The sequence below is a fragment of the Leptinotarsa decemlineata genome, unplaced genomic scaffold (assembly GCF_025532065.1).
Source record: "Leptinotarsa decemlineata unplaced genomic scaffold, Ldec_3_MD MMD2_tig00000133_RagTag_RagTag, whole genome shotgun sequence".
Lineage (NCBI taxonomy): Eukaryota > Metazoa > Arthropoda > Insecta > Coleoptera > Chrysomelidae > Leptinotarsa > Leptinotarsa decemlineata.
This window is the reverse complement of record NW_027412542.1, coordinates 4,045,618-4,073,390: the sequence shown is the minus strand read 5'-3', so window position 1 is coordinate 4,073,390 and position 27,773 is coordinate 4,045,618. Positions and strand designations below refer to the sequence as shown.

Here is a 27,773-nt window from a genome sequence, read left to right as displayed (position 1 = left end):
CACATCCATTTTTGATTAGATACTGGTGTCTAAATATTGTCTTGATGTCATTTGTAGTTGACCATGGGAACATGCTTATTAATCCATCTTTATTACACTTGTAAGGTCATGATCCACATATAACCTTCAAACTTTGGAACAATGCTGAAGAGTTAGTAAACTATTCTTGCCTTCACTTCTTTTTTCATAAATTAAAACTGTTTACTGCATCTTAGACATACTTCTGTTTTCACTTGTTAAAGTAGAAAAAGAGTTGAGTTTTAGCATAGTATGAAGATAATAAATACTATGGTTTTAGTAACTGATATAGAAAAGGATAAATATGCAATAAATAAATGATCTCATACAGAAACCACTTTCATTACAGTCGAAAAATTCAGAAATGCATACAATTCAAGACTTTCTTATTGGTAATATCGAATAAGAAGTCATTAGTGTCTTCAATTTCGCTCTTCTAGATGGACTTTGTGGGGTTATGATTATTAGTTCACTAAAATGATCTTGGTAGTGAACACCTAAATTCTAAATATGGTTTGATAAAAAATATTTTCTGTGGAGCATGCAGGGTGTTCAATGCACCAGTCAAGTCCCAAAATGTAAGTTTTAAGTTGTAAGAATTAATGTTTTCCATTTATTTCTGACTGCTAAACATTCATGACTCATGTACATAGATATTATGAGTGAGTATATGTAATACAATAATAAAAAATAGTCAGTTTTTCAGCTGTTCTCATCTCTTTGGTGATGACTAATAATAACTTGTAGGAGTGAATTGGCGCAGTGTTGGTATTATTCTGCAATGATTTCGTGCAAAAATCTGAACGATATGATGTTGGTTTTTGTGAAGTTTGAACATAATATCACACCAATATTTTTTTTCTAAATTGATTTCAATGGTGTTCACTAATTTTCTTTTCTACACCTCCATAAAGTAAAAACATATGTATATAATGTATTTTTTCCTATTATATTGATATTTGGAGGATCATTCACATATATAAACAATAAGATAAGGCCTAGCCTTATAATTTATTTGTTACCTTGATAATTTGATTTCTGTCAGAGAGACAGATATATTTAGTTTTTTTAATAAGTTTATCTATAAGTTACAATAGAAATGGTATTGAAGAAATTGGTCAGAGGTGTGACAGTTGTGAATGGGAATAACTAATACATTTTTTTGGAGAACTGGGAACATTCCAGTTCAAAAAGACACATTAATTGAATCCATTTAAGAAATTTTATCAGGAAAATTTTTATATAGTTGAAAGGATATGTTCGTCAGTTCTTTGTAATTTTTTTAAATTTTCTCGTAGTTCAACATTGATATAATCTAATTTGAATCCCTTGAGTCTATTAATATTCTTCAGGTAATCCAAAAGGTTATCTTGTATTGCTATATTGGATACATTTTTCTGTTATAGTACAATAAAAGTTGGAAAAATTTGGGTTAATGTCTATTTCAACTGGTAACGACTATCCCGACTCCCAAATCCATCCAACTTCAGTAAACCCATACTTCATATCCCAAACTACCCAATGAACAGACTGATCACCCAGAAGCTTTTTTTCCTTATATTCATGGAGTTACCGAAAAAGAAGACTGAATTCTGAAGAGACACAACTAAGAGCAGTAGTCACGGCCAACAATCAAATTCTCAGTTTTTCACAAACATCTAAGGATACAGTACCCAAAGAGGCGCAGGATATATACCAAATAACCTGTTCCGTCTGCTCCACAACATACATTGGCCGAACCAACAGAAGAGTCTGTAACTGAGACTAATAACATGAGATTCAGTCTAATCCTTCTTCAAACACCATCTTGAAATAGGTCATATACTAAGCTTTGAAAACACCAAAACCATTGCCACCAAAAAAACTCTCCAGACCAGGATAATCCGCAAAGCTGTTAAAATTGAAAAAACCTCCTAACTGCCTCAACAAACAGATGATTCACAGAAATTACCACTCTCACAACTTTACAGAACACACTTCAGGAAAAGGAAGTCACACTCCCTTTTCCACTACCTACCCTCCCTCTACCTAAGGAGTAGGCAGATCAAGACCTCCTGTTCTTGAAAATTATTTCAAAGCCAAAACTGAACAACTGAAAATTTCAGACCCGGTTCAACTCGAACTTCAGACATGATTACATCCAGAAACTACAATGGACAAAATTGATAATCCAACATAGTATAGAAAATCATTTTTCCTCAATTTCCTTAACAAGATCTTTGTTATCAGAATGATCTTAGAATTTACCATTGCAGTAAGTATATTTATAAACTTGCAAATTATTTCACTTATTTTTCAGATTTTTATCACTTACAATCTATTGAGGGAACAAGTGCCAGTAAACATTTTGTTTTTTTTTAATTTCTCATTCATGGCTTGATTTACGGTCTCAGCTTATTGAAATCTGACACTTGTCTTTTCATCTACAATTCGTTTATTTTAGTTTTCACATAATCCGTTGCAATTGTAATTAATATTCAACGTCCTAATAGTACGTATTTTCGATAGTGGCAACACAGTCAGATGTGAATTGAGTGTTCTCACTGACAAAACCTTTAAATGTTGTCAAACCAAACCTAATAAGTAGGTACCTAACTTGTATAGAATGTGAAAATTGTTATCATGTATCATGTGCTGCAAAAGCTAAGCTTAAATGTATAAAAATCTGTGACAGCAGAATTAACTGCTGTGATTTCAACCCAAAACCAAGGTCTGAATCGAAAGGATTTGAATGAAAATATAAAACTCAGAATGGAAAATGAGATGCTGAATCAATTCCTCAAAGAAAAGGAAGATAATCTACTAATGGAAAATAATAAGCTGTTGCAAATCAACAATAGTTTATTATCAGAAAAAGTCGAATCAATGAAGATTGAAACTGACAAAAAAATAAAGACAAACTCAAAACAAATATATAGTACTGCAGCAATAACAAACTCTCTGATACATACCACTAAAAAGACGTCTGGTTTTTTTCAAGAGAATCCCAGTCAGTCAGATGAAAAGTATAGTCACTCACCTGTGGAAAACATTGTATCAATCGAGAATGCAAAACTGGAAAAAATGCAAGAAATTATTAACCTCACCAACAATGAATATGGCCATAGACCTGAAAATGACTTCAAAACGGTTTCTTACAGGAGAAGAACAAACAGAAGACCAGCACACAATATTTGAGAAAATGTCTGCAATGATAAGTTCGAAGTAGAAAAGAAAGTCTGGTTGTATTTGTACAGAATCAGACGAACTATCACTAAAAAAATATCTGAAAATGTTGAGAATTTAGATTGCCTTAAAGGTGCCTTAAAAGAATTGCCCACTAATGAAAACCAAAATAAATGCTTCATATTTGGAGTAAACGAACGTTTCAAAGATGTGGTTTATAACCAGTCTACATGGCCCAGAAGCATGGCTTTTAAACGATTTGATTTTCAGAAATATCACTGATACCAAAGAAATCGGGATTTTTAAATAGTGAGCTCCCTAACAACACCTCATCTGTTGGAAAAAAGAAAATCAGTCTTATTCACCAAAATCTTCAATCAATGGGAAATAGTGTAGATCAGCTGAACGCATTATTAAGTCAGCATAACAACTGTTATTTCCTAGCAGTGACAGAACACTGGAAAACTGAGTGGCAATTAAAACTCTATGGAATCCAAAATTTCACTTCAACCTCCCATTATTGTCGTGGTGAAAATGAACATGGCGATGTAGCTGTTTACGTCAGAACCGGAATACATTACAAAGTGCAAAAAAATATAATTAGTGTCTCCAATATGAAAAAAACATCAATAGAATGAACCGTCTACTTAACTCCTACTCATTTATTGTCACCATTAATGAGAATATCCGAATTACAACTTAAAAAAAATGTATTGATAATATTTTTACTAATATAAAAGATGATTATACCACACATATTTTGCAGACTTCAATATCTGATCACACTGCACAAAAAATTAGTTTCCTGGTAAATGAATGACCAGGTGAAAAAAAAATTCATGAGAATATTCTCTAAGGAAAATAAAAACACATTAATCGAACATTAACCAACAATGGAACCATTTTATAAACACATTCCTGAGAATGTTCCATGAAAGTTTCCCTTAGAGGTTTATTCAGGAAAGGAAAAAGAAAAATTTCGTCAGAGATTAGGAAGTTGAAGAATACAAAAATAGGCTAGATAATTTGCTTACTAAATCAAGATACCACACTGATTTGAGAGGAGCTTACAGTGCAACAAAAAAAGAGTACAATCAATTGCTGAAAAAGAAAAGAGAAGATTTCTACCAAGAAAAAATCACAACATCTGATAATAAAATGAAATGTATGTGGAGTATTCATAAAGATATAGTAAGCAAATATGAAGCTACAAACCCAGTATTTGAAGGGAATCCAACAAACACGGTTAATCGATATAATGAATTTTTATTAAACATTATACCTGAACTACTTGAGAAACTAAATCAAACTGAATTCACTTGTAACTTCACAAATAATTCACATTCAATGTTTCTTGAACCTGTAACCGAAGATGATATAAAGAATTTGGCACAGAAAATCAAAAACAAACATACTTGTGGTGATGACGAAATACGAGTTAGTTTACCATCGTTTTACCATCTTTCTCAAAATTTTTGAGATGGCCGTGTGTGATAGAGTCATGAAATTTATGAAAAAGTGCAACCTGTTAGGTTCTTATCAACATGTATATATAAATGAAAGATCAGTAGAAACGGCAATAATTCAGTTCACTAAGAAAATCATTCAGTCATTTGAAAATAATGAAATAGTCCTAGGTATTTTCTTGGACCTATCAAAAGCCTATGATTGCTTAAATCATAAATATTTATTGGCAAAACTGGATAGATATGGAATTAGAGGAAATATCTGGAAATGGTTTGAATCATATTTGTCAAACCGTCAGCAAAAAAACTAAAATCATGAAACACGAAAAAATATTCAAATCCGAGGCACGAGAAAATACCGTGGGCATCCCACAGGGAAGTGTAACCGGTCCCATACTTTTTATTATTTTCATGAACGATATTTTAGAAATCCTAAATAATGACAGTAAAACTTCTCAAATCATCAATTATGCTGATGACACAAACCTGTTAGTGTCAAGTCACAACTATCCAAACTTATTTATAGAGTCGAGAAATCTGTTAGACAGATCAAACGACTGGTTCTCAAAGAACAATTTGATTCTGAATGGTGAGAAAACGAATGTTATTTTATTTAGAACGGTACAGCAAAGAATTGAAACACCAAGTACAATTAATCTGTCAAACAATGAACTTGCATTTCAGAACTCAACAACATTTCTTGGTATATATGTTAACGCACACTTGCATTGGTATAAGCATATTACAAATCTGGGAAAAAAATTGAATCAAATATGTTACAGTATCAGAGTTATTGGCTCATACCTCAATGAAAAATCACTAAAAATTATATATTCTGCGAATTTTGAATTTTCACTTAAATTTGGTATAATATTCTGGGGAAGCAGCAGTAATACCTCTGATATATTCCTTATCCAAAAAAGAATTATGAGAGTTATTTTTAAACTGAACTTCAGTCATGCCGGGGAATCTTCAAGGCAGATAATATCTTGAAAGTATATGCGATCTATATTTATGAAAGTGTAGTATACCTACTTAAAAATAAAAGTAGATTTTTGGAAGCTAGACCAAGTCATAATAATCCTAAGCGCAATATGAATATATTTTTTTCGATTCACAAATTGACATTGTCAGAGAGGCATCCATCCTATGCGTCTATAAGGTTTTTCAATAAATTACCACAGAGACCTTAAATGTTAGGTGTCAAAGAGCTTTTGATCAAGTTAGAACCTTATTTACTTCAGGAATATCTAGATAAGTTATAAACCTTTATGTAGAAATTGTGTGACATTTCATTTTATGTTTGATGTTTTCTTTATGAAATGTAGAGCATTTTTTGAAATATATTAATATTATAATTATTATTATTATTATTAGTGTTACTTCTCTACCTCAATTTTCAGATGGATGCTTTTCATGAAAAACACTATATGATATGGAGTTTAAATTTCATTTTAATTAGCCTTGTCAGAAACGCTATTTATGGGCAGGAATAAACAAATACAAATCGACTGCAATTCCATCATTTATTTTACACAAAAACAAGTAACTAGTTTAGCTGTATCATTATATATTTTGCCTTAAGAAAAGTTACATAATAGCGGTTCTGGTGACTCAGTGTGTCAAAGCAGGATGATGTAAACCTGGATTCAGTTTTATTACCTAATTAAGATCCATTATTTTAAATTAACTATCCAGTTCGAAGGTTACTAGTACCAGAGAAGTAATAGTATGGTGCGATATGAATGAAACTCCCCCTTGCCTGAATATTATTTATTCTATGGCCAGGTTCAGGGCCAGTAAAAAGAAAGTTGGAGCTCATTGAGTATTATTGCAGCGGGGTTATTCTGCTAATTTTGTAGACCTGCTAGAAATCGAAATTTGGACTTCATATGATTTGTAGATATAATAATAATTGTTTTTTTAAACCAATTTATAAAAAAAAAAAATTGTAAGGTGGACATTTTTTGAGAGATTATAACACAAGTCGATTAATTCCGTCAGCATAAAAATTGGGTGCTCGGGATTCGATGAAGCCGACGAAGGCCGTTTTTGCCTCATCCCGATTGGCGAAGGTTCTACTGGTGAGAGTTATCGAAGTGCTTGAAAATATGGTGGTCGGTCGACTAAAGGTCTGGGGAGAATGGTTGGTGGGGCAGAACTGCGACGCTCAATTCGTTTAATTTTTGGACGGTGATTTGTGAAACGTGCGGACTGGCGTTGTCGTGGAGCAGGATCGGACCTCTTCTGTTGACCTGTGCCGACTTCTGCTAATGCAATTTTCGGAACTCGATCATTCAAATCGTGGGGCACCCACTTTTCGAGCTTGTTGACCTTTCCAATACATTTCAGACCATAAAAAACCGCATGGGAGCTGACGACTAGTTCTTCCGCCATCCCACGCACCATTTGTGATGGGTCAGTCTCCACCAAGGTCCTCAAACCCTCGTCTTGGATTACTGTAGGTTGAACACTGGGGCTCATCTTCGACGCTAAAATCTCCGGAACGAAATTTCGCAAACCGTCGTCGGTTTGCATTAACACTATCATTGCCAAATGTCTGTTTAATTTTTCGGCTGTTTCGGTTGCACTTTGGTTCAATTTGAATTCGTAGAGAAAGATTGGTCGAAATTCGCTTAACGACATATAGTATTAAGCTAAAACGAGACAAAAAATAAAATTGGGGGAAAAATTAAGCATTAATGTTTGCAGTACAAAATTCTCCAACGATCAGTACTGCGACACAGTAGAATGAATACACACATCGGAAAAGTCTAGGGATATTTTTAAAAATGGCAATAATTTTTTTTTAGATCGCTTTAGGGAAAAAAGTTGACGGATAATTATTAAACGAATGTAACTTACAACAAAATTTATTAAATGGTCAAAAATACTGAGTGCGCATATAAGCAATACTAAAAAAAATATGGCTCTTCTTTGGCACCCCGAAAAAAAATCATAATACAAAAAAATTGGAATCAGTACAAAGTATGGCCTCCACGCTGGTTTATTACGGCCCTACACCTACCGTGCATCGACAAAATGAGATTGTCAATGTCTGTTGAGGTACATTTGCCCATTCAACGATTAAACGCTCTCTCAATTGAAACGTTGTGTGAATGTTCCTCATATGCAGAGTAATTCTTCGTTGAAGCATGTCCCACACATGCTTGATGGGATTCAGGTCCGGTGATTGTGCTGGCCATGGCAATACATCAACTCCTTCGTTGGTGAGCCAGTCAGTCACTAGACGCGCGACATGTGGACGAGCATTATCGTGCATTAGATGGAAGTTTTCACCAACAGCACCAGCAAACGGACGGACGATAGGTAGAAGAATGGTGTCGAGTTACTGTCGAGCTGTGAGGGAGCGATTTGGAAAAACGAGATCGGTTCTGTCGCCGATCATGATTCCGCCCCATAGCATTACTGTACCACCTCTGTATGTGTGGACTTCCTGGACGTGTCTCAAACGTTCATTATTTCCAGGTCGTCTCCACAGTCTTACTCGACGAGAATCTGGATGGAATCCAAATCTGAATTCGTCTGTAAACAAAACTGTGGCCCAATCATTTGCATCCCAGTTTTGATGTTCTTGACACCACTCTAATCTTCCACCGCGATTGCCTCTCGACAAAGGTGGACATCTAAGTGGCCTTCTGTTGTGGAGATCTGCTTCATGCAGTCGATTTCTGACGAACAATGGTTACCTGGTGCGTCTGCTGCAACACGTTAACCAACTCAGGTGCTGTGATTGTCGGTTGTCTTCTTGCGGTTAAGACCAAAAATCGGTCTTGAACTGCAGTTGTAGCGCGTCCTCGCCCTGGATGTTGTTCGGCTGGACTGCCAGTTTCACGGAAACGCCGCCACAATCGACTGATAACACTTTGGGAGACCCCCAAACGAAGAGCTACATCATTTTGTCGCATGCCACCTTGAAGAAGCCCTACAGCTCTATTCATCTCAGCCAATGGTAAGTGATGGTGTTCCATGTTAAAGCACAATATTTCCAGTTTAATTGCTGAGCAAGAACTGCATAGAATGTACAAACTCGACACTTTCAGATTATTCATTCTAGCCGAAAACCTACAGTTTTTGTAAAAAACTTGATAAAAGATTAGTTACCGTTTTTGCAGGCTTTGTTCAACCCATAGAAATCTACAGGGTGGTCGAGTGTATCAATTTAATCGATATTAAACGACCTCATGCATTTATTTTTATGATATTTAGTATGTTATAAAAATATCCCTAGACTTTTCCGATGTGTGTATTTGAGATATGGTGTTACAAAAACACATGACGTTAAAACGGACCAAACTTTCGAAACTACCTAATAGTTTTTTTATCGACTTTCTTTGGGTATTTTCACCTTCCATAATCAGAAAAATATGAGAATTATCGATAAAAAACTGAGTTTCCTCCTCAAAAAATTACTTTTGTTCAAAACCTAGTTGTTTCTTTAATGAAATTCAATGTTCATGACAAAGTTTATGTTTTAGAAGGGTTTTTTCTTCTAATTTGTGTCAGAAATTCACTTTCGTGCATAATCTATACATTTTTGTAAAGAGTTTATTTTGAACCTAATTTTGGACGTTTTTTGTGTAAAAATGGAAAAGTAGAAAACCACAAATATTTTTTCCCATAAAAATATAATTTATAAGGTGATTAAAAGAAAAATGATATCGCACATTCTGTAATTATAAATAAAATTGAGTTGAAATGAAAATAAAAAAGTAGAAATTACGTCATAATTTTACTTGTTGATAAATAAAAGAGTTTTTTCAGTTTGGACTTGAATTGAGACTTCCTGAAGCCTTCTCTGTATCTGTAGAGTAGGGAGGGTGAGTGTAGACCAGTGTTTCTCAAACTTTTCGAATTCACGGCTCCCTTATGTTTTTTGAAGGTTATCGCGGCGCCCCGAACGTAAAAACTACACTAGATATTTAATTAATGAAAGTAGGTTGGTGGCTGTCTGAACGGATTGCATTTTGCAATTACCGATATTATCATATTATCAGAGGATTTTTATTAATAGGTACCGACGTATTACCTTTACTCTCAGTTATCTATGTTGTAAAACGTTGTACCTTGTGACTCACCCGTGGCCCACGGCGCCCCAGTAAAGGTTCCACGGCGCCCTAGGGCGCCTCGACGCACACTTTGAGAAACACTGGTGTAGACCCACAGCACTTAGGCCACATGTGACCCATTGTACATCCTCCTGAGGAGTTGTCCTCCTAGGTCATCGTCCATCCTGTCCTTTCTAGAAGGCATCTCCTTTATATTGGCAGGTGTAGGCCAAGACTCGCCGAAACACCCACTCTCTTTGGCAACCTTGGGGTGTCTCACGGTGGCCTCCGCGAAGGTTTTGGAAGGTGCCGCGACATTACTGTCGCTGGCGCCCGCAGCAGGAAGTGCCCTTGCTGTTGGAGGTGGAGTGGGGGAGGAGAAGGGTGCACTTGTAGTTGCTGCCACTCCTGCCTCTTTCGCTCTCTTTTTTCTTTTGGCCTCGACGCCGCAAATGCGCTTACACCTTGGCCTTTGTATTACATCACAAGGTGATCTGCTATGTCCAGACTTATTCCAAGCGGTAGATTGGGGTGGACATTTCTGTTCATCCCCAGCCATCGCCTTAGATTGAGGTGAGCACTTCTGTTCAGCCTCGGGATTGGTTTTTGTTTTTGTTGTTTCTGTTTTTGTGTTTGTTTCATTCATGTGTGTTCCCACGAGTAGCAACGGAAGAGTTGGTCACCCCTGGCAGAGCCCCGCAATACCAGAGGTAGGCTGGCACAATGAGGTTTCGCCCAGTTCCCCAAGGGGATCGTTCGTGACCGCATATCACCCTGCGGCCATTCAGCTGTCGGCACGATTCGTTACACCTTAGCTTGGGTTGGCTGGTCCACGGTGGCATGTTTTGGAAAGGCTGCCACTGATCAGGAGTCCGGCGACCCCGTCCGTAAGGCCACATTGGCTTCCCGGACAGGGCCTCCAGTCCACTGGCCGTTTCCCTATCCGTCACCTGGGGACGTGCCCGATAGGTAGCCCAACCCACGGGTTCCTGAAGCCTTAATGTCATATAGGCGTTTGTTTTATGTTTTTATACTTTTGAAGAAAACTGAATATTAAAATGTTTTTTAACCATTAGTATAATATAATCATTTCATGTTCTGGTATTGGAATTCTGATTTTCAAAGATTTCTTTTGTAAATAATGTAGTGCATTCCCTGATTTCATTTTATTTTATGAATGAAAATGAGATTGGAAGCAAATATCTGGGAGAGTTTCGTATAAGAAAAAAATCATTCTCGTTGCACTATTTTTTAGTTATTGAAGTCTATAAAACTCATTTTGTAAAGTTAGTATATTGCTGTTTAACCATTTTGTTAAATAATCCAGACGATTCCAATTTTTGGAGATATTTTTGATGAAATAACTTGCATGCTTTCTGAAATTGAACCTTTGATCTACAGTAGAGGTTCCCAAACTTTTTTCATCATAGACCACTTTCAAAATTTAGCTGGGTCCAGTGGACCCCTAGCAGCTACATTTCTACCACATTTCCGAAACTCGAAAAAAATGTGATGATTATATCTAACTATGGAAATTTGCATAGTGACTACATTTCAACCACGAATTAACAGTTTTCGAATGAAAAGTGAGAATTGATTGGTTGATTTATTAATTGATTGTGCTGTGAGCGGATGTCAAAAAAGTGACAATAAAAAAAGAAAACAAGAAGCCAATCAATTTTCACTTATATCATTTAGAAAACTGCCCATTGGGCGTAGTAAAAAAAATTGTATATTTTTTGTGTTATTTATTCAAATATGTAATTATTACACTATTACTCAGTGACAATGTAATTAAAATTAAACATAAATAACATAACTTCTAGTATGTAGTAGTAGTCAAAATAGTCATAATTTTAATGGGCAGGATGTTCTTGTACATTTTGGTTCTTCACTATCGAAACCAGATACATTTTCGTAGAACCCCTCTTACATATTGTGAACCCCCATTTTTTGGTCACGCCAACGTAGACCTCTGTCGAGTCTCATGAACCCCTGGGGGCCCTCTGTACCGTTTTGGGAATCACCGATCTGCAGTCTACAATAACACCTACATTTGTGTCTACCACTTCAATTATCATTAATTTTTACTCGAGACCTTCCATAAACCATTTATAATTTTGCTCATGAATTTTTTTTTATATTCATCCACAATGAATTCACACAACAATGTGTTTACTTTCTCAAATTAAATAGTAATATCCCAAGAATACTGATAATAATTATAGATTGCAAAACTAGGGTTGATATGTTGTTACCTAAATAAATATAAATATTACTGGAGTTTATTGCCAACACCAAATCGTTATTTTTTAACACCTCGACACGTGTTTCGATCACCAAGTGATCATCTTCAAAGAGGAGATTAAAACAGTTTTAATCTTCCTACTACACCAAAGGTTTCAAACAGTGCATCATAAGATCATAAAATGTTGTTACCTCTAAAAAAATGTATGAGATTTTTATATTATTAAGTGATGAGTGATGTCTGTGTAAATCTTGGAAAAGTGAAAACACAGCTTGGGAGTAGAGGTAAATTTGTCAAAAAACTCCACGCTAATATTCCTTCCTGGAGATATTTTCAAATACCAACCGTCCGCGAAATAATGATCCTGACCTAACTATTCAACGAGTTTTTAAACTGTGTAGGTATTTGTCATTGTCTTTGTAATACAAATTAAAAAGCTAGTGCTCTCTGAAAAGAATAATAAGTGTTCCTAAAAATAAGCATCCATTAAGCATTTGGAAGATAATTTATGGTAATTGATTGTAGTTGAAAACTTTAGTCAATGTTACTTTTCCATTCATAAAACAAATATATTTAATTTGAAAGTTATAATATTTATTCACGTAGTTTTTACTTCATTGAAGTGTTAGTAATCACTTCGTTTGTTGAATGAATTTGTTATATAAATGGTGTTTTTCCCATGCATTACATTTGATTCTATTGTTAGATGTTTAATACAAACATCGCCATACCTTATCTGTTGTGTACTTGTTTCATTAGGATGACGTAAGTTTGAAGGTGAGCTACAGATGAATAAAGTAAACGAAAGTGATGGTTTTGAAATTTAATTGAAATTATTTTTAACTGGCCATTTAGTAATTTGGACAAAAAACGTTGCAAAGTTTGGGGATTCAGCAAAATGAGCAATTCTATATTCTTAAAGACAGCCAGACCTCACTAAGGGAATTGATGAACTCGAGAGTAATGAACTGGCAGATTTTGTACTGCGAGCCAGATCACTCAGGAAATACAAAATATAAAAAAACTGAGGGGTGTGCCAGACAAAGATCATCAACTCCATATATGAGTCCTGGACCAGCTGTGGAGGTACCAATTCCATTAGTACAGAAGCAGATCAGAAAACGGGCCAATAAGCTGGGAACATTCACTGAAAAATATTTATAAAGGGACTACCCAAAAAACAACTGAAGAACTGATGTAACAGCAGGTTAGGCACAGAATAATTACAAGTCTATTCACTGAACATTCTATCGAGAGGGGGCCCTGAACAAAATAGGGTTGAATAATGTAACTTTACCTTCAACAAAAGGACACATTGCAACTCATGATTTGAATAAAAGGTGCTCCCAAAGAATATCATACTAGTAATTACTCAGGAACGGATATTCCAATTTTCAAAAATAAACCAAATATTGGATAGAGAATTGAAATACCTCTCAAACGAGGTATCACCGGACTCGCCTTCTCATTTCAAAAAAGTTGGTAGTGCCCTCTCGGCGACAAATGATGCAACACTGTCTTAAATTAATGAAAATGATACTTTTCCACGTAAATTTTTTCCGACCTTGACATTTTGTTTCCGCACTGTTTGAACTAGTACAGAGAACAAAATTATTCGGAATACTTCGAAGAAATGGACCAGCTGGATGTTACCAATCTGTTAAAAAAGCATTATGAGAGAATTGTCTCTAGAAAATTCTATAAAGTGCACTTTAATGTTGATAGCTGCTATACATAGATAAACCAGATACGTCTTTGTATTTAATTTTGTTTCCAATTTTATTAAAATCTTTTTGAGATGAACTAAACAATAAGAGTATATTCTATCTTTTTTCAAGGTCATTATGAAATCTAAGATCTTATTGCTCACATATCTCGTTCTCGAGAATGCAAAAGTTGAACGTTTCTAACTCATAATCAGTTTATTTATCCACATAAAAATTTATCAGCATTTGATAAAAAAAAAGATAAGTAATATTGTAATCGTAAAATAATTATGAAGAAAAAATATAACCTATGCCATAGGTTATAAAAATTTCCAGTTTTCTTGCTCAACATTTCCTTAAACGACCGTATATGGCGGTAAATTATAAACAGCCTCTTTGATCTACCCATAGTTCTTACTATAAGAGAGGGCGACATAGGGTCGAATGTAGATAAGAGGGGTTCCTGAAGAAAGGTGGAAACCATGTAGACCATGTTGGCATCTCTTTTCTTGTGTTTTGTTGGCACCTAGATTCATTTACGCCAAAAGTTATTCGCTATCTTTGCTCAATGTATTTTTAACAAGCAGAAAGAGCGAATAACATTTGGCAGGAATGACAAATCCGGAATATGATTAGTGTCAACACATCTTTTTACTCTGATATAAAAATAACTATGAACTATAGAGGAGTAGTGGACAATGGTTGTTCACAACTAGTTTTATAAATTTAAAGCTTTGAATTTATATCTTGTATGCCAAAGTGCAATGTATATACTTTTTTGTTCAAGTTACAGGCATTGACAAATAAGATTGACAAAATATTGTGCCCAGAAAAGTTCTCACGATAGATATATTTTAAACATCTATCCCTGTATAGCTTCTACAGTACGTTGCTTTCAGTTTACTGAGGAGAAATACTGATTATTATTTATTCGTTTTTAGTTTTCAAATGTAAGTCAAAAAAACTTTTATTTGGAATGATTCTTAATAAGGAACCAGATGTTAGCTCATTCTATCTCGCAAAATAACACTTAGCCCCAATGCAGCATTGAAGAGTTACTACAAATCAGAGGAAAATTAAAGTCTATACACATTTATTTAACTACCAACTGGTTTGATGTCTTGAATTTGAAGGAAAAAAATCTCCATACATTCTTCTTTATAGCTCTCAGACAACCTGAATGGTCAACTAGGTGTAGATCGTCTGTCTTCTGGGCGCATCTTCCAGGAGTAGTCCCTTAAGAATGATGTCTCTTTTGGTGAACGCCGGTAACGAATTGTAATATCTCCCTCGTCACTTGACCTGTCCATATTGAAACAAAATTAGACCCAATCCACACAGAATGGACGTTCGGCAGAGACAAGGCGCGGAACTTCGTCCCTTCCGCGTTTCTCCTATGTAAACAAATGGTCCAATGTTCTCAGAAGTGACATGGTTCGGGCGGTCGCCCTCCCACCTTCGCCCCGTCTCTTTGCCGTCTCTCGTGGCGTACAAGAAGGGGCACGTCAGTTCCTTGTTACGTTTTTCTCCGTGTTCATCCTCAAAAATGTGGAATGAAGTTGACTCCAACATACAATTTTGCGACGAAGTTGGCGAATATCCTCGTTTATTTGATTTTAATCGTGAATCGTGCTGATTATTGTAATACGAGTGCCCAAGACCAGGCCTAGACGTCACTGATTGAAAAAGCCATGTTGTATTCCACAAAACCAACAGGTTACTGATGTCCTTTCTCGCCACGTCCATGCCATACCGATGCCTCGCCTCTGCCAAACGTCCGTTCTGTGTGAATTGGGCCTTAGAAAAATGTGTGCGGACGTGGCGCTGTTTTTTCTTTTTCGCGTCTTTCCTATGTAAAAAATAGAAATGACGTAGAAACGACGTGGCGCCGTGGATAGACGTGGAAGAGACAAAAGTCTGCGCACGTCCGCTCTATGTCGGTTCCGTGTGATTTGGCGCATAGTCAATACCAAGGTCGACTGACAGTGAGTGCGAGAAAAATCGTCCCTCGAGTGAACTAAATCGCCACTTCAGTGGACGAAAATGGCTCCTGGACGAAAATCGCATAAGACGCATGGTTCTAGAAGACGCTCATTTTGCTTGGAGTTTCACTTTCACTCACCGCGAAACCTCACCTCGATAGTGAAGGACCAACCGTTTTGATATGTGAGAAATGTGTTTTTGTTGAAGGATCTAGGATTCATGACCTGAATTTGGATTATTCTATTCAGTTTTATTGTTGATATTATTGTTTTCCCCGTGGGTTTGATAATAATTGAACACACTGTTCAATATTAAACTCAACTAAATATCACTAGTACACTGCCAATATAACACAAAAACTTCAACTGACCTTCAGACTAATTATTACTCAGATGTCTATCTCTTTATTAGCTCAATTCGCACCGCACTTTCCACTAGACTTTCCTCCTCTGCCTGTTGTTAGCGCTTATGTATCTCTTTGGAACAGAACAGATACTTATCCTTTTTTCAAGCCGATGAAAGCAGTGAAATAAATGTAATATTTACAGAAAGGTAATGTTATATTTCTCTGAAGAAAAACTGAATGATGAAGGTGGTAGAGAAAATAATGTTTATATGATTAACCAGGACTTACTTTCTCACCAACCTTTCTCACCAACCTTTCTCACCAAAATTTGTAAAATTGAATTACATTTTCATTTAAGAGGATCTGAGAGGGTGATTCTAAGGATGATTCAGAGAATAAAACTCGCATAATCCTTGTGCTATCGTTTATGATATAACAGGGCGTTAAACATTTAATGTTCTCTTGAATTTTATTATACTTTTTATTTATTATAAATTCAACCAATTATTTTTTTTGTTCAAATTAAATTTTTTAATTTCAGGAAAAACATACTGCCAATCGTGCAAAAAGAAGTGTACCGGTGAAGTGCTGCGTGTCCAAGATAAATATTTTCACACACAATGCTTTAAGTGTAAGGAATGCAGCAATTCTCTAGCTCAGGGTGGTTTCTTCTCTAAAGATGGTCTCTATTATTGTACAGCTGATTACCAGCGAAACTTTGGTACAAAATGTGCTGCTTGCCAGGATTATGTAGAAGGCGAGGTAAGTTATTAAGTTCAAAAGACCCTATTCAAACTTGATATCTTAACATAATTATGGTCGCCAAAGAACCTCACAAAATGGGATTACTTAAAGAATAGACATATCTTCGAAAAAAAAAACCTTTATGTGTATTCATGTTTTCAACTTTTGGTGGTTTTTATAAGTATTTTTTTTTATTTTGAGAATGGAAAGGGATTATTTTCTGAAATGTTAGCCGTTTTGAAAAAGCCAAGTATTTGTGAGTCTGCATACCAATTCATCTGTTCCATGGTTATATTTCCCCACTAAAACAAGAAGGTCCTGGACTTGTGCATTTGCATTTCTACATATCAATGTTACTGGATGGAGCCTGTAATCAGGAGTTCGGATCCCCTTTTCTGATTGGATTACGACCATGAGAACAAGAATTGGAGTATTTCATTTCAAAACAGCCGATAAGTTTGCTTTAGTTTTTGACACTGTACGAGGTGACTACAAGTGTATCAGCAATTTGGAAGCCGTTTAGCAAAAGGCCTTCAGGCACCCAAGGATAAGGATATGCATGGGATCTTCTTCAACAGCATTGAAGACCTTGGCTTATCAGAGCAACTGACTTTTACTTTCCTCAGGTCGGATGGGTGTTTATCGTAGCCTGCCAGGATGGAGTCTTGATGAGCCACAGTCGTGTGATGGGTATAGAGGTTCTTGACATCAGATGCAGAGCTTGTGTTGAGGCTCCTAAGATCTATATGTTCGTATTTCCAGCATAAACAGTGTTAGCCTATACACATCAACATAATGCTGCCCTTAATGGGTTTTATTACCTCCTTTGGTAGTCCTACCATTTTGACATTGGTGTTGGCGTATGCTTCTCAAATCCGTTGTAGGGAAAGATAACAATCTAAGTTTAAGCACCCATTGTCGAAAATGTATTGTCTAAAAAGTATATTGTCCAGGCTTTTTTTAAATTTAGTCTGATATTATTTCCGAGACTAATGACCATTGACACCGAATGATATTGACACCAAAAAAACCCAAGCGACTTGTCATATGAACTACGTTACTTTTTATAATAAATTCAGTTTTTCTGAAAATGAATTTGTTAATGGTCATGTCGATTATTTTATACAGCGTGACTCACGGTCGATGGTAGCTTAGACGTTTCTGGAAAACGCAAAGCATGATTTTTCTGAAAATTTCACCTCTCACATTTCCTTACCTGTTCTATCGATCTAAAATATTTTCAGCATAGCGGCGTTGCCACTTCTATCAAAAAGTCTTAGCAATTATATTTTTTTAAATGGAACACCCCGTATATTAATACATTTTTGGAATCGCTCTAGTATTTTAATACTTTTTTGTTAATAATGTCCTATACCTATCTCTATCTGTTTTCGAGATAAAAAATAAATTGTGCTAAATATGGTCCAAAACATAGCCTTAATTGAAATTAAGTACATCAGTAGGTACTCGCAATTCATGAAAAGTTGATATTTTGATGATAGTTTGGACAAACTCGAAATATTCAAATAACACCAAGAAATCGACTCCATATCATACAGGGCGTGCTAAAATTGCTATTATTTCTATTGTGCATAAAAGTAGTCGAAAGTTCATTTTTCCAAATGAAACCCCCTGTATATTACTCGATAAATTGAAAGATGGTGAAAAATGCTTCAAGATGATATACATGTCCCTATACCTAAATCGTCAAGTTTTCTTAATAAAGCCGTTTTTGTGGAAAAATAGTTATTCACGTTTTACCTACAAGTGTTGAAAGTGGAATTTTATTTTGTGAGTGGGGATTATTGCAAAATGAGCGTCAGCAAGCGGAGCAAACTCACGAGCAAAATAAAATCACTTTTAACAAATGTATCATACAATTTTTTTTGTATAACGTTACTGCTGATAATAAAAAAAATTATAGGGTCCATGGGATTTGAACACACGATCTTTGGATTACAAGGCATATGTTACAACTACATACGCCAACTCACGTTATTTTAAGGAGGATTATTGGTTAGTCATGAAGGACTTTCTACAGTTGAACTGAATACTACTTCATCATCGTCAGTAACTTCACAGGGATTTAATATTACCAATAGCGCGAACTGTATGTGTGAACTATTCTAAATGATTTTTTGGTAGGTGTTCTGATTGAAGTGTTTTTATCAAAGAGATTTTCAATAACAGTTGTACAAAAAATAATTTTTAAAGAATTTGATTTCTAGGTAGCCGTGGAAATGCCAAACTTATGACAGTTTGGTGACTTATGAGAAATTGATAAATCGTTATTGACGGTGTTTCAAAAAATCGCCAAAAATGAATGCAAATATTGATTATTCGAACGAAGTTCTTTTGAAATTATTTATTATACACGGACAGTGTGATCAAATCATTGCCAGAACTTGTAGAAAATTCAACCAAATATATCCTGAATTAACACCAATGAACGAGAGGAAGCTTGTAATATTACAAAATAATTTCCTTAACTATGGCTCCATGTTAAAAGCGCCTTCAACATTACCAAAACCTGTTACTTCAAATGAGGACAATACTGTTAACATTTTGTCATATGTTTATGCATATCCAGAAGCTTCCATTCGCAGTGCAGAAAAAGATTTAGGTGTATCACATGCTTCAGTACAATAAATTTTGAAAAATCACGTGTGAAAAATGCATCCGTATAAATTTACCAAAGTTCAAGCTCTAAAAGCAGAAGACTTCGAACGTAGAATGCATTTTTGTGACTCCCTTTTGATTCATACACAGGAAGATCGGGAATGTTTGTCAAAAATAATTTGGAGCGACGAATCAAAATTTACGAGGGATGGTATTTTCAATAGAAGGAATAAACATTTTTGGGCTGATCATAATCCTCATGTTATAAAAGAAATGGGTTTTCAAGAAAAATTTGACCTGAATGTTTTCTGTATTCTGAAGAACTATAAAATTAGCTTTTTTATTTATGAAGACACACTGAATGCAGAGAGATATCTCCAAATATTAAGGACGACTGTAACCGATTTTTTTGAAAATTTTCCTTTAGAGGAATATATGAATTCGTGGTTTCAACTGGACGGAGGCAGTTTCCAGGAAACTTGACGAACTCTTCGACGATCGTTGGTTTAGGCGTTTAGGGCCGTGGGATTGGCCACCGAGATCACCCGATCTCACGCCACTTGACTTTTTTATGGGGTGTTTTAAAAGAAAGGGTATACAGTACTCCAGTGCCTACCAAAAAAGAATTGCGATGGCGAATAGTACGGAGTATTAAGGATCTGGATCCCCAGGAAATTGAAAAAGCAACCACAAGTCGCATACAAAAAAACATTTTAAAGTGTTTAGAATGTAATGGACAACATTTTCAGCATTTATTGTGAAAATGTGATATTTTGTTTACAATTTTGTTATTTTGAATCATCCTATTCTGTTATTGTCTGCACTTTCACAAGTTTTAGCCCACAAAATCTTACTTTTTACCTAGAAATGACTGATTTTTGGTACAGTTGTTCCCTGGAAACTTTGAGCCATAGTTAAGGAAATTATTTTGTAACCTTACAAACTTCCTCTCGTTCATTGGTGTTAATTCAGGATACATTTGGTTGAATTTTTTACACGTTCTGACAATGATTTGATCACTTTGTTCATGTGTATAATAAATCATTTCATAAGAACTTCGTTTGAATAATCGATATTTGCATTCATTTTGGAAGATGATTCGAAACACCATCAGGGGGTTTCATTTGAAAAAATGAACTTTTGACTACTTTTATGCACAATGGAAATAAGCACACCCTGTATAATATGGAATTGATTTCTTGGTGTTATTTGAATATTTCGAGTTTGTCCAAACTATCATCAAAATATCAACTGTTCATGAATTGAGAGTACTGATGTACTTAATTTCAATTAAGGCTATGTTTTGGACCATATTTAGCACAATTTATTTTTTATCTCGAAAACAGATAAAGATAGGTATAGGACATTATTAACAAAAAAGTATTGAAATACTAGAGCGATTCCAAAAATGTATTAATATACGGGGTGTTCTATTTAAAAAAATATAATTGCTAGGACTTTTTGATAGAAGTGGCAACGCCGTAATGCTGAAAATATTTTAGGTGGATAGAACAGGTAAGGAAATGTGGGAGGTGAAATTATCAGAAAAATCATGCTTTGCGTTTTCCAGAAACGTCTATCCTACCATCGACCGTGAGTCACGCTGTTTAGTCTACTTTCTCACTTTCAAGTATTCACGCCAAGATGCTCTTTCTAAGTATTTTATCATATGGTAATGTCTCAGCAGCTGATTGGTACACTAAGGATTATTATCACAGTTAGCTTTTTTATTGTGAATCAGGGAAGAAAACTAAGGATGCCATTACGTTCTCATTCTTCTTACTTAGAACAATTTGCCCTTTTGAATATACATAGCCTAGTAAAACTTTTAAGTCTTTCATCTATCAAAAGTAGAATTCAAGTGAACATTCAAACAAATTTGCTATATATTATGGCTTTTATTATTTGTATAAAAAATGCGGAAATAGGTAAACATTTTTTAGTCTCATAAAGATAAGATAAAGAAAATATAGTTTGTTTATATTACCACATTGGAATGTTTTCGTAATTCGATAGAAGTTCAACTGATTACATAATTGATGAAGTCAATTGCCAACATTATTCCATATACCTGAAGGAAATATGTTGGAAGAAAAAATGTGACCCACATGTTAAACACTTTTTGAAAGAACAAAGCAAAACATTTTTATTATATGAGACTTTTTTTGCAGGTTGTTACTGCTTTAGGAAAAACGTATCACCAAAATTGTTTCACATGTGCTAGATGTAGACAACCTTTCCCTTCTGGCGAAAAGGTAACTTTCACAGGAAAAGAGGTGCTCTGTCAAAAGTGTGTTCAGATTCCTACCCGTAATATCACACCCAAATCTAGTCCGACCACTAATGGGGGCAATGGTAAGTGATACCTGATGAATAACTTCATCCAAGGTGATAACCTCATCAATTCAGTGTTTCTTTTTTAAGAAAATTCAAATTTCACACTGTTTCTCAAGCGTGAACTTACTCATGGAAAATTTAATTTTCGATTGAATTGAAAGGGGTATATCTTCAGGAGAGATTGATCTCCATCTTTATACAGGTGGAGAAGTAGAAAGCCAAAACCTTTCTTTCCTGATATTTGATATTTTGTAAAAAGTTGCTTGTTCTAATTGTATACTTTCAAGTTTCAGAATGTGCTGGCTGCAAAGAGGAATTGAAAGAAGGCCAAGCTCTTGTAGCTCTCGACCAACAGTGGCATATTTGGTGTTTTAAATGCGGCACGTGTGGTACAGTACTTCACGGCGAATATATGGGAAGAGATGGTATTCCTTTCTGCGAAAGAGATTATCAGAAACAATTCGGGGTGAAATGCGCTTATTGTAACAGATTCATCAGCGGAAAAGTTTTGCAGGTATTTGCAATAAATAGCTTCATCTCCTAATGAATAACTAAATTAGACAAAAGCATGTGCAGCCACATTTTGATTATTGCTCTTGAATTTTGTTTTTGTTCAATCTCAGTGAATTGAATGTTTTACAATAGTCGTGGTATGAGAATATCTCTAAAAACAAATCAGTTCACCCCAAAAAGATTAATGCTAACGATTCTTGCCTTTTTTTTTTGTTGGGAAATGGCTTTTTCATTTCACCATAATTTTTATATATGAAATATTGAAAAGTATATATAAATGAAAAATGTAAGGTTTATGAAGTTTTTTCTTATACTGGCCGGTACATAATTGTGTAATTTTGCTGCATTATAGATTATTGAATTTGATATTGGTGGAGGAGTGGTCCCAAATTGTTGTTTTCTTGAGCGGATCCGTGAACTGAATTATAAAGACCCTCTATGATAATAATTGTCTTTTTTTTAAATAAATGGGCTAAATCGAACTCGGCATCATTATTGTATTAATAACCTTAAAAATAATCCGAGTTTTCGAGTCAATTAACTAATAAGAATTTTTTTTATATCAATTGTAAATTCTATTCCTATTGAATAAGCAGTTTGAAAAATTAATAAATTTGTTTGAATTCTCCCTATACCATACTATTGTATCTTCCCAATTTGATATTTGACTATTAGTTTCATAACAAAAAGTTATGCCCAAGTCAATTGTGAAGGATATAGTTTGTAACTGTTGTTCGATTAATTTTGTAATTTTTGACGATGAGTTAATTCTCCTGGGAAATGTTGTGTAGCGGTATTTTCAGCTTCATTTTGAAGTTTGTTTTGATAGTAGTGCGGATCTTGATACAGCTCATGCTGAGAAGTAATTAATTATTTTATAAACTGAAATGTTGTTAATGTAAAGCTGGTATTCAGAATTTTTGAAACGAGTAGTAATTATCTGATTGATTTGGCCGTTACTTGATGAAGATCCATAGTAATTTCATAAATTACACCTTACGATATGATCTCCACAAGTCTTTGGGTATCAAGTTTATGAAAGTACTAATTACTCTATAAATGTAGGCATTGAGTACCAATACAAAGTTTGCAATGTACCTTATGTCACATTGATCGCAAGAAATTGAAATTGCTAAGACAAACTATTTGATTTCTGTTTATTGTATAAGAATCCATTATCAGTAGAGTTTTCCATAAACGATATTGTTTATTCCGTATTCTTCTTCAAGATGATGTTTTTGTTAGGCTGGAGATAACCATCATTTCCATCCAACTTGTGCCCGTTGTACAAAATGTGGAGAACCATTTGGAGATGGAGAAGAAATGTATCTTCAAGGGGGAGCTATCTGGCATCCCCGATGTGGTCCCGGACCCACTGAGAATGGTCAAATCATTAACGAATCTGGAGAAGCTAATGGAAACTGCACTGACACTGATATGTCTATGAGAGACTTTGATAGGAATAGTACTTCTGGAGTCAGTGAACTACAGGTTTGCAAAAAATATTTTTTCACGTAAAATGTTGCTCGTTTTGTCAAACTTCTGTTTTTTTTTTACATAATTTTGTTTGCATGATTTTTTACAGTTTTCCATGCGTTCCCGTACACCTAGTTTCAATGGCTCCTTATGCAGTCCTTCAAGCATGTCTAGAAAGGTTTGTTTTCTTTAGTTCTTGTATATATCAGCTTTTTTAATTTTTTTTTGACTGCTTCTCATATATGTACCATTCACATTTATTCCACCACAATCAATCTCAAATTAAACAGAACTCCTAGTTTTTGTGATTGTAATGTAACAAATTTTAATTCGAAATACTTTTGTTGGAATGAATGAATGATTCCCTTTATGAGTGTTCTGTCTTTTTCTTGCTGCAGGAAAATATAACTGTGGTTGATGTTTCCGAGAAAGTTTATAAAACAGTTTAATAGCCGGTACTTTGCGTCTCTGTTGAAATCTTGATTAGTAAATCAACTCTTTCAAATTATTTATTTAAGGTAACCATGACTAGCAAATGTCCTTACTTTTTGACATTGAAATGTTACCTTAAACTTTTGTATGGTTATGTAATAACCTTTTCAAAGAAGATGACCAAGAGATGATTATTTTATAGAAATATATGAAACTATGGTTAATCAAACTTTTCAGCATTGAATGTATTTTACTGACAATCTGCCATCAACTAAGTTGATGAAGTTAAAGCTCTTGGTGTTATATTTGATTAAAAGTTGTCATTCTTATCCCATATAGAGAAAATAACCTTGAAATAACTTGAACTTCTTGGATATGTAGGCAGGATCGCTACGGACTTATCGGCAAGCACAATGAAAATATTGTTAATTGATTATGTCACATTTAGAGTATGAATCCCTTTTGTGGTGTCCTTCTTACTTAGTGTACAAAGCGTCACTGGAAAAGGTTCAAAATAAATTTTTGCGTAGTGCTGCCTACAAAATGGGTGTTCAAATGGACCAGCCACATAACTATACTGATATTCTCTTTATACTACATCTTACCACATTAGAAAAGAGGCGGATTCATGCTGATCTAATATTTCTATTTAAATTATTGTCAGGCCAAATTAATTGCATAGAACTTCTCTCTTTGGTTGGCCTGAGAGTCAAGCAAAGAGCAACAAGGGATGATAGAGTAGAAGTAGAGTAAAACTGGATACTAGCAAATCAAAAGCTTGGCTTTGCAACCGAATGCTTTAAAGAGCCTTGTTAATTTTTTATGTTTGATTATTGAGTTTTCTGTTGATCCCATAGATAGCGTTTTCATGTCATATATCATTACCCTTCGTTGTCATCTAAATAGATCATTTATTAATTAAAAGGGATTAAAAAAGATAATTTTTAAACCATTTTAGAGTTCAAACATATAGAAATGCCAGAAAGTAAGTACATATTTTAAAATATATATCTCCTGGGTCCAGACTCCAGACATCACCAGAGGATAGCAAATGGCATAAAAAAATACATATGATCCTCATTTTTTACCATTTTATCACAACCCCAATTGTAAATAGCCATTTCAGTAATTTAATAATTTTGATCAGTTATTCCCACCAGGCGTCTAGAGGTGTCACTTCTCACTCAGTAAACAGTACAGAGTAGGGATGAGAACGAAGTTGGTCTTCTGTCTCTCTCACACAATGAGCTTTCCCTCACTCCTTACACATTTTTCGGCCATTATTATTGTTTATCCATTGAGCGTAGATACAATTTGCGATCCCACCGAAGCTGTGAATTATCCAACAGAGTTTTTGAACTCTGGCATGCCACCGCATAATTTACAACTGAATGTTATATCGCTACGAAATTTGAATCCACCACGGCTGTGCAACGGCACGAGTTTGTAAACAAGTACTTTTTCTTGGGACAATAAACGTACTTCTCTCTCTCTCTCTTTCAAAATCTTCGTATTTCATTTTAGTAATTATTATTTTTTTCCAGCATTTCAACTATCGCACCCCATCACCAGGACTAATATTAAGGGATCACAATAAATCAGCAACACTCATCGATGACATTTCCAGGATATATACATATAGTTACCTTACAGAAGAGCCAACTTTGGGATATTTGAGAAAACCTATTGATCCATATGATAAAGCACCGACTTCTCCACATTTCCATAGACCAACATGTAAGTTTCATTCAATTTTCTCAAATGTTATGTTTTAGACTTCAATTTATAAAAGACTAATGTAATATTCTGGTGTTCAACAAATAGGATTTCTTTCACTCTTTGTACAATTTAAATTTGGCATAGGTTTTAGGCTTAAGTAAGCTTGTAAACCTGATGTAGATCTCTTCGATCATCAAAGTAAGACGAAATTCATCGCGAAGTTTTCACTTCCGGCTGATACAAATATTAACTGAAACGAGGAGGAAAAATAAAGAAAATATTAAGATTTTATCTTGGACAGAGTCTACGCAGACCACTCTATTAAAACATTGCTCTAATATCGAACTACAAAATCACATCGGCTTTAGTACTGTAGAAATCTTGGTTGGACGAATGTCTTCCTCCCGTGGAACATGGTTCATGGACCCAGTGATTACTTACCTCACGGCATAAAAAGTGGTTATTGGTTAATGATGTCAGTGTTCTCTCCATTTTGTTTGAACTTCAGGAAATGAGTTTTTCAGTAAAAAAAGTAATAACATCTTTAGTTTTATATAAAATTTGAATATATTTTCGAGATAAAAGAACTAAGCGCCAATTCCTGTTCCATTTAAAAAACAACGTTGAAAAATTACACGTTTTTGATAACTTTTGTTGATACAATATACATCTTTCATACACCCTGCATATTGAAACACAATTTGCGATTTATTTAATTGTTCAAATGATATTCTCATAAGAATATTTTCAGAATGTTCACGAAACTTTTTGTCAGTCTCTTCATTTATTTAGTTTTTTATTCATTCACATAGTATGAAATAACACTGGTGTCTGAGAGTTTTTTTTTATGTTCAGTAAAAAAGTTAAGTTTGGGATGATATATGTATTTTTTCACATTCATAAAACACAAAATTATTTAAATAGTGGCTTTTTCTTTTCTTTAAGTTTTAGGATAATTTTTTAGGTGATTACCAAACTACTGAATTCAAAAGTTTTTTCAAAAATAGCTGTTTTCAGTTAACTGGTTCATAAATCGGTCTGTTCCAAAGTTATTTGCTCTGAAAGGAACGATTTTGGTTTAATGGAGACCCTTTTCTTTGAGAAAAAGTACTGCGATAACATTAATTCAAACAATTCCAGCCCAGAATTCGCTGAGAGGAAGTACAGGTTCAGGAAAGAGGTATGGTTCCAGATCAGCCATGAAAGTTATGGTAGACTCTATTCGGAGTGAGACACCAAGACCCAAGTCTCCAGGAATGAATAATGACGAACCGATTGAACTCGCCCACTTTCCTGGTGCAAAGCCTCCCCCTCCGGGAGAACCTCCCAAAATAGAACGCGATGATTTTCCAGCCCCTCCTTATCCTTATACTGATCCAGAGCGTCGAAAACGATGGTCAGATTCCTATAAGGGTGTACCCGACTCCGATGAAGACGAAATCGACGGTAGAAATTCCAAAGAGTTAGAAAATATTAAGAAAGAAGAGGAAGAACTGACAAAAATTGCTAGTGGGATAGGAAAAGTGTTTTTGAAGAATGTCCAGGAGAGGGAAAAGTTGAAACAATGGAAGGCTGCTAATTTGGACCCTAGGAATGCTTCTAGGTATGTTAACAATTTTATGAAATTTATAATTTCCTCAGGCATAGAATGAATCCAAAAAAAATAGTATCGTTGTCAATTATCTCCTAAAAAATATAACCCTGGCTGCCGCTGGTCGTCAAATAATTGTAACTTGGTCAAGATCGCGCTCAACTCTACTGGCGCTTTGCGATTGTTCTAGATGTTTCGTCGCTGCGAGATACTTTCAACGACTTCCCTATCGGCTTCCAGAGACTTCGATTACCATATATAAACACTACCAACACGCAGATCGAGAAGTCTAGTTGAAAGGGTGGTACGAAGTGATCTAATAAGGCAATAGACATTTGAAG

General features: G+C 34.9%; 1 protein-coding gene across 11 annotated transcripts in view; it reads left to right on the top strand.

The window, feature by feature from the left end:
* The window catches only part of Unc-115a (actin binding LIM protein Uncoordinated 115a), a 46,912-nt gene that overhangs the window by 397 nt on the left and 18,742 nt on the right, over window positions 1–27,773 (top strand). For 10 of the 11 annotated variants that reach the window (XM_023163497.2, XM_023163495.2, XM_023163491.2 and 7 more), the window contains exons 2-8: window positions 16,543–16,763; window positions 21,536–21,719; window positions 21,989–22,215; window positions 23,460–23,705; window positions 23,800–23,868; window positions 25,667–25,859; window positions 26,982–27,444. In XM_023163497.2, coding sequence (XP_023019265.2) covers window positions 16,543–16,763; window positions 21,536–21,719; window positions 21,989–22,215; window positions 23,460–23,705; window positions 23,800–23,868; window positions 25,667–25,859; window positions 26,982–27,444 — 1,603 coding nt within the window. The remainder of the gene's footprint in view (window positions 1–16,542; window positions 16,764–21,535; window positions 21,720–21,988; window positions 22,216–23,459; window positions 23,706–23,799; window positions 23,869–25,666; window positions 25,860–26,981; window positions 27,445–27,773) is intronic. The other variant, XM_074172594.1, reaches the window with a different exon arrangement.